The sequence below is a fragment of the Terrapene carolina genome, unplaced genomic scaffold (genome assembly GCF_002925995.2).
Source record: "Terrapene carolina triunguis isolate 2854851 unplaced genomic scaffold, T_m_triunguis-2.0 Scaffold454, whole genome shotgun sequence".
Lineage (NCBI taxonomy): Eukaryota > Metazoa > Chordata > Testudines > Emydidae > Terrapene > Terrapene triunguis.
This window is the reverse complement of record NW_020664805.1, coordinates 598276-616483: the sequence shown is the minus strand read 5'-3', so window position 1 is coordinate 616483 and position 18208 is coordinate 598276. Positions and strand designations below refer to the sequence as shown.

At 50.1% G+C, this 18208-nt stretch overlaps 1 protein-coding gene across 1 annotated transcript in view; it reads left to right on the top strand.

The window, feature by feature from the left end:
* The window catches only part of RNF43 (ring finger protein 43), a 117450-nt gene that overhangs the window by 78046 nt on the left and 21196 nt on the right, over positions 1-18208 (top strand). Inside the window, exons 3-7 of the mRNA XM_026658527.2 lie at positions 2553-2627; positions 4525-4656; positions 5165-5266; positions 16417-16572; positions 17874-17976. Of these exons, the coding sequence (XP_026514312.1) occupies positions 2553-2627; positions 4525-4656; positions 5165-5266; positions 16417-16572; positions 17874-17976 (568 nt within the window). The remainder of the gene's footprint in view (positions 1-2552; positions 2628-4524; positions 4657-5164; positions 5267-16416; positions 16573-17873; positions 17977-18208) is intronic.

Below are 18208 nucleotides of genomic sequence, written 5' to 3'. Positions count from 1 at the left end.
ACCGCCTGACTGCCATCCCCCCAATCAGAAACCTCTGTACTGGAATCCCCCCAAACCAACAGCCTCCCACACTATGATCCTCCACAACCAGCAACTTCTGCACTTTGCTCCCGCCCCCCTCAATCCAGCCATGATTTACACAGCTTAACCCTTCCCATTATCCCTCGCACATCATGTCCCATAAAAGCACACCAGCGGCAGCCCCTCTGTTTCTCCAGCTGTGTCCTAGGAGATGACACTCGGGTGCTTCGTGACTGTGAGGCACGTACTGGGCTCCCAAGGCAGGGGCCCCCTCCTTCCATTCCAGGGGTTTCTATTTGGCAGTGCCTGGATACATAAGAGGGAGCCACTGAAACCTCAGCGCCTTTCTCCATCTCCCCGCTCTCTAGCTTGGCCCTTCAGCCTCTTTGAGATTTGCTGGAGAGTGTGAATTGGAATGAGCTCTCCATGTAGGCTGAGTGAGACGTTATACCCAGCTACAAACAGCCAAAATGACTGACAACGTTGAGTTACAGTTGTTACGTAACATTCCCATCCAACTGTACCAGAGAGCGCAGCCATTAAAAACACCTCTTAGCTGCCTGGAAATGCAGGGAGGGGACCCTGAAGAGCGCTCAATGAAATGTGCCTCTGTAACAGATCCCACTGGCTAGTCCAAAGCAGCCTTCACTCTGCCATATGGACATTGCTCCCTGATGGTGTCTTGCTGCTCTTCTTCCTCGTGCTCCTTACCACACTCTCCCCGCGCTCTCGTAGATGGAGCCCTTGCTGGTGCTTTCCTTCCTGCTCTCTCAGGGGGTAGGTCAGTTCCCTATTCCTCCATCTCACCTGTTCCCCTCTCAGGCACAGCGGGCAGGGCAGACAGGCAGGAGGTGGAGGTGTCTGACAATCTCTTTTCTTCTTTCTCCTGTCTAGGGTATGGCCCCCATCACCATAGTACGTGAGTGCTTCACCGGCTTTAATGAGTGTATCCAGACAGCCCCTGGGAGCAGGGCAAGGCTGTTACCCTGCTGCAGAGCTAAGCACTAAGGCACAGAGCAGCTAGGTGACTTGCTCAAGGTCACACACGGACTCTATGGCAGAGTCAGAACTTGAACCCAGGTCCTGGGCCCTAACCACTGCACCATCCTGTCTCCCTTCTTTTGGCTCTTTGGAAGCTGAAACGCCCCATTGATCTTTCCATGTGCAATAACCCTGATCCAGTTCCCCCTTCATTTTGTGGGATAAATGAGGCTTTCTATATGGAAGAGGGGAAAGCAAGTGGATTCACATCCTATCACCGTATTTGCACCATGTAAGCCTGCAGGATGCAAACCCAGCTCAGCACTGAGGGGGGTGGGGATGTGCTGGACTGAAAGCATCAGAAGAAACGATGAAGTGTGTGTGTGTGCGCGCAAGGAAATGTGTGTCTGTGCATGCAGATGTGTGTAAGTGTAGGTGTATACATGTATATGTGTGTGTGCATGTGCACAGACACGGGCATGGCTGTGTGTGTGCATGCCTGCAGACGTGTGTGTATATGTGTAAGTGTGTGTGTGTACATGCACATGTGTACAGTGTGTGTGTGTGTGTAAGTGAGTGGGTGTCATGTGAGCACGGTTATAAGTATTAAAGCATGAATGTGTGCATGGATACGTAAACATGACAATGTCTGGGTACATGTACATGTGTGTTTCACATGTGTTTGCACACATGCTGTGATGATGCCTAAGTGAGTGTGTCCGTGTGTGTATAATTGTGTGTGCATTGGACACTGTGTACTGTAGAGTAATGGTACATTTGTGTGTTGATGCAAATGTGGGAATGGGCACGAAGGAGACCTAGGAACTAACGGGTGTATATAACCCTGGGTCTGTCTACACTGCAGCTGGGCGTGTGCTTCCCAGTGTGGGTAGACAGACACATGCTAGCTCTGCTGGAACTAGCATGCTAGAAATATCCGTGTAGCCGAGGGTAGCATAGGCCACAGCTCAGGCTAGCTGCTGGGGGACAAACCCGCCTGGACCCCCGGACAGCTAGCCCAAGCTGCCATCCATGCAAGCCCAGCTACAGTGCTGTTTGTAGCGCATTCCCTCAAGCAGAGCTAGCATGTGTCCATCTACCTGGGCTGGGAAGCACACGCAACGCTGCAGTGTAGACAAACGCTCTGACAGATCATGCTGTAGCCACACACTGTACAAAGTCTCCTGCGGTAACAATCAGAGATGTGAAGGCCACTGATTGTCCATTCAGACCTCCTGCATGGCACAGGCCAGAGACCGTCCCCCAGCAAGCCCTGCATTGGGCCCTCACTTGTGGGCCAGCTGGAGGGGATCTTTTAGAGACAGCCAATCTCAATCTCAAGGCTCCAAGTGATGGAAAATCTTCCACGCCTGGGAAGCTACTTCAACGGGTCACTGCTTCATTGTTAAAATATCATGTCTTGTTTCTAGCTGACTTCAGCTTCTAACCTCTGGATCGTGTGTGTTTGCTGCTAGGCTAGCGAGCCTTGCAAAACACATAAGTGCAGCATGAAGTATCCACTCATGTTCTTGGTCTGTTTTTTTGGACAGGCGAAGCTAGCAGGGGAGCGGGGGGCTCGTGCCATCCTCTTCGACATCACAGATGATGAAAGTGCTGCTGACCAGGTACAAATGCTATTGATACCTTCAGGAAAACTTCAGTGATACCATCCTGTCCTGAAATACACACAGCTCCAGTCCAGGCTCCCCCTTCTTCATACCAGCCACGACCTGCAGAAATGGAGGGACAGAGCTGGGGTTGAGGCAAGGGGTGATGGTGCAGGTTGGCTCCTCCATTCAGTACACCTACCATAGAACAGAGACCTTTCCCCAGCTCATCCCGAACACGGAGAGCCCAGTTTGCACAAAGCCTTTCCCTAATGGGGTAGCTCCATCGCACAACTAGATGTCCAAGCAGGCATTTCTGCACACAATCCCTGCTCTGTGCAGCCAAACTGTTCCGGCATTGAGTTTGCCAAGTGCAGTCCCTCCAAGTCCTTATGCTAGCAGCCGAACCGTTATCCATGAGGGAGCCATATAGACTCTCACAACTGGTAAAACATCTACAACACTGACTTTACCCAGGGTCACTGAGGAGCATCTGTTCCCTAAGGAGACATCTGGTCCCTAGAGAGCGTCAGGGCACAAGGAGGTACATCAGGTGTTTAGAGAAAGAGCATGGTTGGTAGGGAGACACCTGGAGAGAGCTGGTGGTGAAGGACGTGGGAGTGGGAGGGTGTGGGACAATCCAGTCTCAGGAGAGATTGCTGCTCTTCAGAATTAATCCAAGTAGACTTCTGAACTCCAGCTGTGTGCAAAGAGCTCAGGGTTCGCCGGCTCTTTTCTCTGCCGCTGATCAACTGTGTTGGTCTCACACAAAGGGAGCTGCTTCCTCCCACCCCATGTGACAGAATAATGGCATGGAGCAAGTCTCAGACCTGTGTGGAGTAGCTGTTATTGTTGTGTAAGTGGGTGGTCAATGATGGTTGCTAGTGTTTGGCCTACGGTCAAAATGGCACCAGGCTAAGCGGAACGAGAACTGCAGGCTATAGGTACGAATAGGCTCCACTTTCTGTGGTGCTAGAGTCACGGGAAGTGAGTATAAACTAACGTGGCTGTTGGCTACAAAGAACACTTTGCTTTAGTGAGAAGAACACTAGACCCTTCCCCACGGACATTGTGTCAGGGCGTAACAAGTGCAGTCTAAGAGCAGCCTCCACTAGTTCCATGGGAGGAAGCAGGCCTTGCTTTTGCTGAACTGGGCAATAGGCAGGCAGCATTAGTTATGTCAAATAACGACTAACCAGAATCTAGTCCCAATCAAATGTAGGTGAATTAGCGAAGAAAGCTCAGGTTTGGGCTAGAGAGACTGTGCCCATCTCACTGTACACAAGAAGGAATGTGGCACTGACCACGGGCACTGGCCCCATTACTTTTCATAGTGGATTCATTCACTCATTCCTGAGGTCCAGCACTGGGCTAGGCACTTTACTAGCAGGTACGGTATAAAGGCAAAGGCCCTGCACCAAACAGCTTACAACCGAGACAGACAACGTACGGTGCGGGAGACAGGAGGCGGGGTAAAGGCAGTGAGACACGCCAGGGTGTTCATTATTTTTTTGCAAGGGTTATGAAGCATCATCCCCTCTCTGAGGTGAAGCCTATCGGTTTGGGGGAAGAGGTTGAAAGAGGAAAGCAAGAGACAAGCAGTGCCTGTAGAAGAGGCAGGGACAAGGACAGGAAAGAGGCAGGGAGGGGAGCAGTAGAGGCAAGAGCAGAGAGGTGGGCAGGAGCCAGGGTGTGGGGGGATGAGGCGCTTCCACCTGGTGCGGACAGAGGAGCAGAAGGGCAATAATAAATATACCATGTCATGGGTTCTGGGCAGCGACTGTAGCTCTTGTCCTGGGCAGCAGTCCTCACTCCCCCACCCCGTATTTGATGGTGGGTGTTGGTAAATCTCCATCACACCCATGTCTCAGGCTGTGCTCTGGGCCAGCTCATGAACAAGCTTGTTTCTTTGCAGCTGAGGAAACCCAGGGGCCTGACTCAGCCTGTGGTTCTGATCCGGGGCCATGATGCTGAGCTTCTGATGGGCGTCGTGAACAAGAATCGAGAAGCACATGTGAAGATTGAGGTTAAAGAGCAGCCAGCATGGGTGAGGAACATGTCATACCCGCCTTCTCCTTTCCACTCCAGGTCAACCTTTCCAGCACTGGAGCAACGCTGTGCCTCCCCTCCATGGGAGGTGACACCCTGGCCCTCTGCAAGAGCCAGATGGAGCCCTTCTTCCTCCGCTGTGGCTCAGGCTGCCCACGGCTAGTGAAGGTTGTAAAGCCCCTTCGGCTCATTGGCAATTTCTCTCTGAAACCTCCCAAGTCATCTAAGGAAATGTCTTGTCTCTTTATCTGGTACCAGGCTCAGGCCCTTTGATCTGCAGAGCAAAGCATAGCGAGCTGAGACACCAAGAGGGGCTGGCTGAGATTTGCAGAGAGGACCTCAGACCGGTTTTCTTTTCCCTGTGAGGAGCCGGGAGGGTGGGTCTGGCCGGGCACCCCTCCTATGTCTGAAGGGTAACGATCATGAAGAGATCAGGAGCCTGCCCTGCTCTCATTCCTACCAGGCACAGACACCAGGGTAACGGATCTTCTGTCTCTCTCCAACAGCCAGACTATGATGTGTGGATTCTTCTCACAGTGCTGAGCACTGTCATTGTGATCGTTCTGATTTTTGTCGTTCGCACCAAGTGTCACTGGAACAGGACTCAGGTAAGACCGTGTGGAGACAGCTCAGAACCAGGCTGTTCTACCAGCAAGAGGGGAGCAATGGGGGCTCCTTCTACACAGCCTAAGGAAGGGCGTGATGGGGCAGAGCCAAGAGTGAGAGAAAGTGTGTGTGTGTTTGAGAAAGAGGAGACCTGTCTACACAAGGCGAGCGTCCCGTTGCAGGGACAAGCCTGCAGCTCAAATGATGTGAACAGTCTGGGTTCCTGTAGTGATTCAGTGCAGCCACACTCCAGCCCTGGGTTTTGGGAACCAGTCGTGTCATATGTGGTTTGCACTCACCCCAGACATTGCAGCACCTTCCCAACCAGCTCTCCCGAGCAGGCGCCATTTACACAAATGTTGGCAAAGTGCCCTGAATTCCCCCGCTCACTAACTAACCCTGTCCTCGGTGCCTGGGGAGTCACTTGCCCTTTTTTTTTTTTGAAGTGAGGAAAATACTTTAGGGTTCCGGTTGAAAACAGGAGCGGGCTCCTGGTTTTGGGCGCGCGAAGCAGACACAGCGAAAGAAAAAAAAGCCGCGATCGCGATCTAAAGAAAGCCGCGATCGCGATCTAAAAAAAGCCGCGATCGCGATCTGCGGCGGCAATTCGGCGGGAGGTCCTTCACTCCCAGGCGGAGTGAGGGACCGTCCGCCGAATTGCCGCCGAATACCTGGAACTGCTGCCCCTGTCCTGAACGGCCGCCCCAAGCACCTGCTTGAGAAGCTGGTGCCTGGAGCCGGCCCTGATGAAAACCAATACATTACATAAAAGACCTTCCAAGTACAGAAATATTTCCAAATTTGGAAACTCTCCTTTTTCCAGGATAACAAAGTCACTCCTGACAGCCCAGTTCCTGAATACCTTGTTGGCCTAGAGCTCCAGAAGTGACATGTGACTAGAGACACCTGAAATGGGCCTGGATTTCAGAGTGGGCTAAGCAGCTACCTCTGTGATCCAGGCCTGTTTAAGGCATCTGAGCTTGGGCACCCAAAGTCCTGAGTCACTTCCTTGGCCACAACCACAACTCAGATAAAAATAGCTACATTTTAGTGTAATCCACTAGAAAATGGAAAGAACAAAGAACACCGCCCGCCCTTGCCCTGAGATTCAGCACTTCCCCATTTCTGACAGAACCAGTTTTTTCTGACTCAATAGAAAGATAAGCTTGCACGTCTTCTAGTGAAATGACACATAGCAGCAAAGATAAGCAGAACGGAAAGCTCAGTACCCAGAAAGGTAAGTCCCAGAGGAGTTGAGATTTGGGGTATTATACGATTATTGCAGGTGGAGCAGCAGCGACGCCTAGAGCTGAGGTAGCCCAACACTCACCTCAGGCAGAAATTCCTCATGTCTGGGCTCTGCCTCAGGTTGGACATTTTTGAAAGTTGGAACGGAAACGGTGCAGCTGTTTTCCATAAAAGAACTAGGAGCTTTTCCCAATGCAACCAGATTGGGAATGTTCTACCTGCACTGAGCCTGCGCCCCACCCAGCCTCCTCTAACACGTGCCAGGGCCGTAGCTAGTGCTTCAGATGGGGCTTGGGCAAACCAGAGTCTCCTCCTTCTGCTTGCACAGGGGAAATGCAGGCAGCCAAGATCCTATGAGTTCTAGTCTCTTTTCTTCCAGCAACTGGGATTAGTAATTCTAGTGCCATTAATTCTTTGCACTTATAGCCCTTCTGTACCCCTACCCTATGACAGTGGTTTTCAAACTGCGGGTCGCGACCCAGAACCGGGTCATGGAATGTCAGGCATTGGGTCATGGTGGCTCTGGTCAGCACCGCTGACCAGGCCGTTAAAAGTCCCGTCGGCGGTGCTGCCCGGCTAAGGTAGGCTAGTCCCTGCCTGTTCTGACACCGTGCTGCGTCCTGGAAGCAGCCAGCAGCAGGTTTGGTTCCTAGGCAGGGGGGCAAGTCCCGTCCGTGTGCTGCCCCCGCTCCGAGCACCGACTCCGCATTCCCATTGGCCAATGGGAGCTGGGGGGGGCGGTGCCTGCGGGCGAGAGCCGTGTGAAGCTGCTTGCGCCTTCCGCCTAGGAGCCAGACCTGCTGCCGGCTGCTTCTGGGGCGCAGCGCGGTCCACGGTGCCAGGACAGGCAGGAAGCCTGCCTCTGCACCCCCACTGCACCGCTGACCGGGAGCCACCCGACGTAAGCCTGCGCCCCAACCCTGCGCCCCAATTCCCTGCCCCAGCCCTGAGCCCCCCAAACCCAGAGCCCCCTCCTGCACCCCAAACCCCTTATCCCCAGCCCAGAGCCCTGACCCCCTCCCGCACCCCAACCCCCTGCCCCAGCTAGGGCCCCCTCCTATACTCTGAACCCCTCATTCCTGGTCCCACCCCACAGTCCTCACCCCCGCACCTCAACCCTCTGCCCCAGCACTGAGCCCCTCCCACACACCAAACCCCTCATCCCCAGCTCCATTGGGTCGCAGGCATCAACAATTTTCTTCAGAATACGGACCCTGAATTTCAGAAAAGCAGACTTTGACTCCCTCAGGGAACTGATGGGCAGGATCCCCTGGGAGAATAACACGAGGGGGAAAGGAGTCCAGGAGAGCTGGCTGTATTTTAAAGAATCCTTATTGAGGCTGCAGGAACAAACCATCCCGATGCGTAGAAAGAACAGTAAATATGGCAGGCGACCAGCTTGGCTTAACAGTGAAATCTTTGCTGATCTTAAACACAAAAAAGAAGCTTACAAGAAGTGGAAGATTCGACAAATGACCAGGGAGGAGTATAAAAATATCGCTCAGGCATGCAGGAGTGAAATCAGGAAGGCCAAATCACACTTGGAGTTGCAGCTAGCAAGAGATGTTAAGAGTAACAAGAAGGGTTTCTTCAGGTATGTTAACAACAAGAAGAAAGTCAAGGAAAGTGTGGGCCCCTTACTGAATGAGGGAGACAACCTAGTGACAGAGGATGTGGAAAAAGCTAATGTACTCAATGCTTTTTTTGCCTCTGTCTTCATGAACAAGGTCAGATCCCAGACCGCTGCACTGGGCAGCACAGCATGGGGAGGAGGTGACCAGCCCTCTGTGGAGAAAGAAGTGGTTCAGGACTATTTAGAAAAGCTGAACGAACACAAGTCCATGGGGCCGGATGCGCTGCATCCGAGGGTGCTAAAGGAGTTGGCGGATGGGATTGCAGAACCATTGGCCATTATCTTTGAAAACTCATGGCGATTGGGGGAGGTCCCGGATGACTGGAAGAAGGCTAATGTAGTGCCCATCTTTAAAAAAGGGAAGAAGGAAGATCCAGGGAACTACAGGCCAGTCAGCCTCACCTCAGTCCCTGGAAAAATCATGGAGCAGGTCCTCAAGGAATCAATTTTGAAGCACTCAGAGGAGAGGAAAGTGATCAGGAACAGTCAGCATGGATTCACCAAGGGCAAGTCATGCCTGACTAACCTAATTGCTTTCTATGACGAGATAACTGGCTCTGTGGATGAGGGGAAAGCAGTGGACATGTTGTTCCTGGACTTTAGCAAAGCTTTTAATACGGTCTCCCACAGTATTCTTGCCGGCAAGTTAGACTCATAGACTCATAGACTTTAAGGTCAGAAGGGACCATTATGGTCATCTAGTCTGACCTCCCGCATGATGCAGGCCACATAAGCTGACCCCCCCCACTTTCCCTTAACTCTGCTGTTGAAGTCTCCAGATCATGATTTAAAGACTTCAAGTCGCAGAGAATCCTCCAGCTTGCGACCCCTGCCCTATGCTGCGGAGGAAGGTGAAAAACCTCCAGGGCCTCTGCCAATCTACCCTGGAGGAAAATTCCTTCCTGACCCCAAATATGGCGATCAGTAGAACCCCGAGCATACAGGCAAGATTCTCCAGCCAGACCCTCATTTTACCAGCGATGGCACGTTATTGCCTAATTGACTAAAATCACTTATCCCATCAAACCATTCCCTCCATAAACGTATCTAGCCTAATCTTGAAGCCAGAGAGTTAAAGAGGTATGGGCTGGATGAATGGACTATAAGGTGGATAGAAAGCTGGCTAGATCATCAGGCTCAACGGGGAGTGATCAATGGCTCCATGTCTAGTTGGCAGCCGGTATCAAGCGGAGTGCCCCAGGTGTCGATCCTGGGGCTGGTTTTGTTCAACATCTTTATTAATGATCAGGAGGATGGTGTGGATTGCACCCTCAGAAAGTTTGCAGATGACACTAAACTGGGAGGAGTGGTAGATACGATGGAGGGTAGGGATAGGATAGAGAGGGATATAGTCAAATTAGAGGATTGGGCCAAAAGAAATCTGATGAGGTTCAACAAGGACAAGTGCAGAGTCCTGCTCTTAAGACAGAAGAATCCCATGCACTGCTACAGACTAGGGACTGAGTGGGTAGGCAGCAGTTCTGCAGAAAAGGACCTAGGGGTTACAGTGGACGAGAAGCTGGATATGAGTCAACAGTGTGTCCTTGTTGCCAAGAAGGCTAACAGCATTTTGGGCTGTATAAGTAGGAGCATTGCCAGCAGATCAAGAGACGTGATCATTCCCCTTTATTCGACATTGGTGAGGCCTCATCTGGAGTACTGTGTCCAGTTTTGGGTCCCACACTACAAGAAGGATGTGGAAAAATTGGAAAGAGTCCAGAGAAGGGCAACTAAAATGATTAGGGGGCTGGAGCACATTATTTATGAGGAGAGGCTGAGGGAACTGGGATTATTTAGTCTGCAGAAGAGAAGAATGAGGGGGGATTTGATAGCTGCTTTCAACTACCTGAAAGAGGGTTCCAAAGAGGATGGATCTAGACTGTTCTCAGTGGTGGCAGATGACAGAACAAGGAACAATGGTCTCAAGTTGCAGTGGGGAAGGTTTAGGTTGGATATTAGGAAACACTATTTCAGTAGAAGGGTGGTGAAGCACTGGAATGGGTTACCTGGGGGGGAGGGGGGGGAATCTCCTTCCTTAGAGGTTTTTAAGGCCTGGCTTGACAAAGCCCTGGCTGGGATGATTTAGTTGGGGTTGGTCCTGCTTTGAGCAGGAGGATGGACTGGATGACCTCCTGAGGTCCCTTCCAACCCTGATATTCTATGATTCTACGATTCAACTGGGTCGCCAGAAAAAAAGTTTGAAAACCAATGCCCTAGGAGACAGAAAAGTATCTTTGCCCCTTTTATAAACAAGGTAGCTGATGTGGTGCACAATACCACCACTTACAGACCTAGGAATGGAGCCCAGGTTTTATTGTGATAGTCCAAACATCACAGTGCCACTCAGGGTAAAGTTGTGTGCAAGGCTAGCTGATCTGTAAAATGAGCTGGTTCCTGCATACCTTTACAAAGCCGTTTGAGACCACGTCCCCCTTCCTTAGCCAGCAATAGAAATCAGAAGTCCTGCTTACTAGCATTCTACTGCTGTTCATCAAATATAGTAAGTCCTCGCTTAACGTTGTAGTTATATTCCTGAAAAATGCCACTTTAAGCGAAACGATGTTAAGCGAATCCAATTTCCCCATAAGAATTAATGTAAATAGGGGAAGTTAGGTTCCAGGGAAATTTTTTTGACCTGACAAAAGACTATATATATATAGTCTTGATGACCTTTCAGGGTCCCTTTCAGTTCTGGGGGGAGGGATAGCTCAGTGGTTTGAGCATTGGCCTGCTAAACCCAGGGTTGTAAGTTCAATTCTTGAGGGGGCCACTTAGGGATCTGGGGCAAAATCAGTACTTGGTCCTGCTAGTGAAGGCAGGGGGCTGGACTCGATGACCTTTCAAGGTCCCTTCCAGTTCTAGGAGATGGGATATATTAATTAATTAATTAATATATATATACACACACACAGAGTATAAGCTTTAAACAAACAATTTAATACTGTACACAGCAATGATGATTGTGAAGCTTGGTTAAGGTGGTGAAGTCGGAGGGTGGGATATTTCCCAGGGAATGCCTTACTGCTAAATGATTAACTAGCAATCCGCTGAGCCCTCAAGGATTAACACATTGTTGTTAATGTAGCCTCACACTCTACAAGGCAGCACGAATGGAGGGAGGGGAGACAGCATGGCAGACAGAGACAGAGACACACACCCTGTGTGTGAGAGAGAGAGAGAGATGTGCATTGCCCCTTTAAGTACGCTGACTCCATTCTAAGTACATTGCCTTTTTAAGTAGATCAGCAAGTTGAGACAGCAGCTGCTGTGAGCAAGCTCCCTCTGTCCTGAGCCCTGTCGTGTCATCCCCCCTGCTCTATGGAGATGGGGTAAGTGGGGGGCAGGAGCAGGGGGGAGGGGGACACCCTGACATTAGCCCCCCTCCCCCGCACAGCAAGCAGGAGGCTCCTGGGAGCAGCTCCAAGGCAGAGGGCAAGAGCAGCACATGGCAGTGGGGGGAGGGACAGCTGAACTGCCGGCAATTGCTAGCCTGCTGGGCAGCTGCCGCACAGGGAACTTAGGGGAGCAGGGAGCTGATGGGGGGCTGCCGGTCCACCCTGGTTCCAAGCCCCCACCAGCTAGCTCCAACGGCTGCTCTTCCTGCAAGCAGTGGACAAAGCAGGCGGCTGCCAGACGATGTTATAAGGGAGCATTACACAACTTTGAACGAGCATGTTCCCTAATTGATCAGCAACGAAACAACGTTAACCGGGATGACTTTAGGTGAGGAGTTACTGTAGTTGGGTAACCCACAAGCAAAGTGTGTGTTGTGACCTGCTTTGATGGCTGGTGCAGAGCTCCTGGAAACCCATTTCACTCAAACGGGAGAGGAGTGTGCTGTAGTGTGGTATGGAGCTGGAGTTTCTGAGTTCCAGATCCCCCGATGGCCCATGTGGGAGGTCGTTACAGTTGCTGATGAAGGCAGTCTTTACTTTTTCAGTTTTCTAAACAAACAAACAAAGAAACGACTTCGAAAATTCTATGCAAAAATTATGTTAGGGACTGCCAGAAATAAAGTTTTGTGTGCAACCGTAAATCTGCCCCTTGTGCATGTGTTTTATGAAACAATCTATAGTTACATCATCACAGGCAGTTTTTCGTTTTGTGTCACAGACTTTTGTGATATTCCCTCCCCAGGCTGTATAAGTGAGATGATCTTTCCATAGTTAAGATGTTCACACTTCACCATCAATTCTGCATTGGGGTGCGGTCACAGGGACCCTTGCACTCAAATGGAGTCCTGTTTTTTCCAAGTCACATGTCTCAAAAGCTACTTATCTGAATCTTGACTGTTCATCAACCTTGTGTAAGCAGGGGATTTGTCCGACCCTAGTAGGGGAGTTTCTCTATGTCCACAGTACCCTGGCTGAACCGAGTGATGAAAGGATCTGAGTCCCTGCCCTGATTCACTTCGCCCTGATTCACTTCACCCCGGTTCTGCCCACCTGCACTTCCCTCCTGGCCCTGTGTGAACAGGACTCGCATCACACAGGGAGGACTGAGACCAGGGGTTCCTGGGTGTTCACCTCAGTCTCTTCATGGGCAACTCTAAGGAGGGAAGAGGCGCCCCTACGCCTGGACACACCTACCGCACGTGTTACCCTTTTAACCTGCAATCCACTTAAACATTTGTGCACCCAAAACTGTTCCTTGGGCATCGAAGAGCCCTTCACAGTGTCAGCACGGTGGGGAACTGGTTTGGGTACAGTTCAGTGCAGCAGCCTCTAAAGTGCAACAAATTTATGAGTCCGGTGTGGCACTGCCCCCAGACGGGACTGGACTCGGTGTGACAGAACCCATTCTGCACCTTTGCTTCGGCCTCCTCCCAGGCCATGTCCCCCTCTAGGGCTGGCACTTAGTGCCCTCCCAGCCAGCCATGTCCCCCTCTGGCTCCGGTGCTCAATGGCCTCCCGGTGGACTTTTGGAAGGGGCCCGTATCTTGTTCTCTCCCTAGGGCCTAGACTGATGCACAGGACCCTGCTGTGACAGTGGGAGACTCACCCCACCACTATCGCTCTGGGGCTTCGCTCCGGCTGCTGCTCTGGCTCCCCAGCTCTGCCCTGGCAGCTCCAGCTCACAGAGAACATGGGCCCTGGGCTCTCAACTGCTGACTTGGAGTGCTGGCCTCTCCCCATTGGCCCTGGGGACCTGTCAGTCCCAGGATCCTGACTCCTCTTCAGCCCGTCCCCTTTCTCCTTGCTAGGGAGCCAACCAAAAAACCACTAACGTTTCAGTAAGGGGCCAATAGCCCAACACTTGTACTCAACAGAGAGGACAAAGCAGGGCCAGATTAAGACCTTTAGAGGCCCTAAGCACTGAAAAGATTATGGTGCCCCCCCCATATGTAATTCAAAATAAAAACAATACTATACCATAAAATAAATTTTTATTTTTCAAAATGACACAAAACTTACATTTATGCTGAAATTAAAATAGCTTCTTTCTAGATTTTCTGATTGCAAAATTCTGGATAAGTTCATCGAAGCTGACTCGACGAAGCATGTCCGCTTCCATACACAATAGGGAAAGTGAATCAAGTCTGTCCTGACACATTGTTGTTCTCCGAGGGTTTTATATTCTTTTCAGCTGAGAAAAAGAGCGTTCTGCGGAGCAGTTAGTAATCATCAATGTTAGATGATTATGAATATGGCATATGGTATGAATATGGCATATTTGTTCTGTTCTAAAAGCTTCTTCTGCATTCCTTGATAACGCCCTGACATGTTGGCAGAGTTGTCATAAGATTGATCTCTGCACTTTGAGAAATCTATTTTGCAAACTTGGCACAGATAATGCAGTACTTGATTTGCCATTTCTTCACCAGTGTGGCTTTTCAAATTGAGGAATGTTATAAATCGTTCAACTGGTTTTCCATCTGTGGGAGACACATATCTTAGTACAATACTCAATTGATCAATATGTGAAAGATCAGGTGTAGGGTCAACAGATAAACTGAAGTACCCAGCAGTACTTATTTCATCCACAATAGCTGCACGAACTTTGTCACTCATTAGACCAATGAGTTCATCACATATTGTCTTGGATAAGTATGATGGGTTACCTTTGCCAGCATTCCCATATTTTGAGATATGGCCTGCTAAAAATGAGTCAAACTGAGCCACAAGCTCCAACAATCCCAAGAAATTTCCATTCTGCAATGATCCAAATGTGTCATTTGATCCCCCGGAAAGGCAGACCATGTTCAGCTAATGTTTGAATAACAGCTATAACACGCTGCAAGACATGTTGCCAGTATTCACGCTCCCCTTTAATTTGTTCTTCCAATTTTTGTGTCAATCCAAAGCCCTGTCTTCGATTTGAATATGTCAACATTGAATCTCTGTGAGTAGTGCTATTTTCATGTTGTTCAATTAAAACAGTATTCCGCCAGTCACTAAATCCATCTGCAGCAAACGGGGATGTTGAAGGTTTATATGCAAAAAGTTTGCAAACGAAACAGCACACAGTACACCATTCACCCTGTTGATGGTAGATACAGTAGCCTTTCTCGAGTGTATTTCTCACCATTCGCTTTCATGCCGAAAAATATGTTTTGTGGACAATATCTTGTTTGTTTGCCATTGGTAAAAGTCCGACGTGATTTCTCAAATGGCCCAGTGTGGTGTTGACAGTCATTTGGTCCACGATCTATCCAGTAAGCTACATCATCGGTACTGAAATCAACCCACATACCAGGATCTTTTCTCCTATTATTTACAGCATGAGCAGGTTCAGTCTCTGACACATCCACACCTTCTAGAACAATGTCTGTTTTACCACCAGGAGTAGGGTGATCAGTTACAGTCTCTGACACATCCACATGTTCTGGAATGGTGTTTGTTTCACCAATAGAAAAATGGTCAGTCTCTGAAACGCCTACAGGCTTTGGAACGATGTCTGTGCTACTGAGAGAAGATGTTGCTTCTGATGGATTCACTTTGAAAAATGTCAGCTTTGGAAGATTTTGGAAAATTTCACTAGTTTTTTGTTTCTTTTCTTCCACCAGTTTACATTTCTGTGCTCCACTCAGTTGGTTACGTTTCATCCTGCCCCTTATCTCAGTTATCTGAACTTAAAAAAAAAACAAATTACACAACGTACACTATTTTTATGTATATATATAATATATATATAAGAAAGAAAAAAACGAATCAAGTACGTATAACTCAGAAGAATATATCAATAATAAAACATACATTTATTGCAGTACATGACAGGATCTGATTTCCTCGCTTTATTTCAATCTATGTTAGTAGGACGCCCCCCTGGTTTAGATGGGGATAAGTAATAAAAAGAGAACAGAGAAACGGGGGAAGAGTGTGTAGTGGAGTGCAAGAAAGTCTAACAAAGTTCTGATTTTTCCCATGATGACTATTTCGATGCTTTTTTTGAAATATCAAATATCAATTTTTTTTTTAAATCTCATTTTTTTGGTGGCCCATGTTTTGCTGGTGCCCTAAGCACGTGCTTAGTCTGCCTATTGGGTAATCCAGCCCTGGGACAAAGCATCATTCGGTCTTCCTGGCTCGCAGAAGGGTCGCCACAGACTCATCTAGTTCAGGGTTCAATGGCTAGTTTGTAAAATCTCAGATTGCCCCTAATTTGCCATGGGGCAAATTCCTTCTTGAGTCGAGCAGGTGATTAGCTTAGGCCTTTGTGTGAGGATTAAGAGTCTTCACTGTTTTATTGCAGCTGGTGGAAACTGTGGACACTGTATTTATTCTTATGTGTCTAAAGAACCCATTTTCATCAATACATTAATCGTAACAGTACAGCTCACTGATGTAGGGCCTTTCACCTGCGGACTTCAAACCCCTTCCCAAAGAGGAGTAGCATTGTTCCCATTATATAGCTGAGTCCCAGAGAGGCTAAAGCCTGAATTTTCAACCTCATGTTGTGTGCGCCATGCCACATCAGGGACTCCGAATTAGTGGGCGTGTTTGGAAGGTTGGGCCCAGATCACAACCTAAGTCAGGGGAGAGTCGGGAATAGAAGCCAGGTCTCCTGAAGGCCAGTGTCCTGCTCTGACAACTAGGTCATGCTGCCGCATGGTTTGCCTTGAATAACTGTCAGGTCTCTTTGTCTGTCTCAGCTGCCTTTATTGCCAGGTAGGGTGCAGAGACCTGGTGCTGCAGGCTGCAGCGTGGCTGGTGAAAGGAGAGCCCTCGCTTTTCACATCTGGCAATTTGGTGGAACATGTGTCTCTTTGTCCTAGCTGTGCAGGAGGGGCCAGTCCTCTCTTCAGTCTAGCTCTCTTTTCCTTTCTCCCAGGACTCCTTGCAGCAGCAGACCATGCAGGCGATCAGCCAATTGGCCATCCGGAAGTACCAGGCCCGGTGCCGACAGGCCGCCCTAAGGGATTCAGCCAGCAGCTGCAGCTCAGCCCCCGTCTGCGCTATCTGTCTGGAGGAGTTCAGCGAGGGCCAGGTAGGACGAGCTGTATGTGTAGGCTGGAAGCCAGATAGCGAGTCTGGCCAATCACGGCTCTGAACTCTCTAGGCAGAGGTGCCGTTGGGAGGGGGGCTGTGCAGGACTCTCTGTAAATGGCAAAAGGAGCAGTGTGCTCTGTGGGGCAGGGCTTTGGAGCACAAGCACAGCACTGCTGCCTACTGCACCAGCATGGGAGAGGGGGTCTGTGAGGGCTTTAAACCCAGAGCCTCGCAGAGATTTAGGCACCCAACTCCCATTGAAATCAGGAATTAGGTGCCTAAATCTCTTTGAGACTATGGGCCTTCGTCCTTTGGGGGTCTGTCCTAGGCTGCTCCAGGATGCTCAGGTGATCCTCTCGCTGGGTGTGTGAACCTGGCTGCTATCCAGGTATCCCGGCCTTTGTCACTGCACCACGCTGCCATTGGGATCCTTCAGACATGATGCTGGCACAGCGCGTGGCTCCCCTGCTGGCAATCAGTTAACACAGGGAAGGTTAAGGGGTGACTTGATCACAGGGAACAAATATTTGATATGGGGCTCTTCATCTAACAGAGAAAAGTAACACCATCCAATGGCTGGGACCTGAAGCTAGATTGGAAATAAGGCGTGCATTTTTAACAGTGAGAGCAATGAACCACTGGAACAACTTACCCAGAGTTGTGGTGGATTCTCCATCGCTGATGATTTTTATATCAAGATGGGATGTTTTTCCTCTAAGATCTGCTCTAGGAATTCTTGTGGGGAAGTTCTCTGGCCTGTCTTGTGGAGGGGTGAGCCTAGATGATCACAATGGTCCCTTCTGGCCTTGGAATCTATGAATCAGTTGTATCTTTCCAGGACCAGGTGACTCCAGAGCTCCATGGCCTGGCCTGGCTGCCAGGACATTTGCAGGGAGAGCTGTGGGTGTGGGGAAAGCTTCTAATGGGTTGGGGCCTGGTTCCCTGAGCAATGCCTCTCCCCAAGGGGTGCTGCACCAGTTGCACTCAGCACTGGGGCCTTTGTTGGAGCCCTCGGTGTCAGAGGTCTGCTGACAGGGCATTCCTCCAGAGGGCTTTGCAATGTGTGCCCCACTCGGACCCCAGAGCTTGGACACTGCAGAGGCATGGGCTGGTACGCTCAGAGCCAGCTCGCAGCATTAGAGGTGCTTCGGTGGTCTTGTTTTATACATTGGGAAGCGCCCAGAGTGCGGGATCAAGGCTGATCCATGGAGCAGGGAGAGAGACATCTCCCCACCCAAATCCAGCTCCCTCCAGGGACCTTGCTCTGCCCACTCAAACCTCCTCTCTGTCTCTGTCTAGGAGCTGCGGATTATTTCCTGTTCCCATGAGTTCCACAGAGAGTGTGTCGACCCCTGGCTGCAGCAGCACCACACCTGCCCGCTCTGCATGTTCAATATCATCGGTAGGGCTCCAGCAGGGGCCAAATCGCCCATGAAAAGCACCTCCCAGCAAGAGTGTGGGTGGGTGGGGGAGGGGAATTGTGGTGTGTGGGGGGGTGTTCATGGTGTGTGTGTGTGGTGTGTGGGGATGGGTGTTTGTGGTGTGTGGGAGGGAGGGTGTTTGTGGTGTCTTTGTGTGTGGGGTGTTTGTGGTGTGTGTGGTGTGTGGGGGAGGGTATTTGTGGTGTGTGTGTG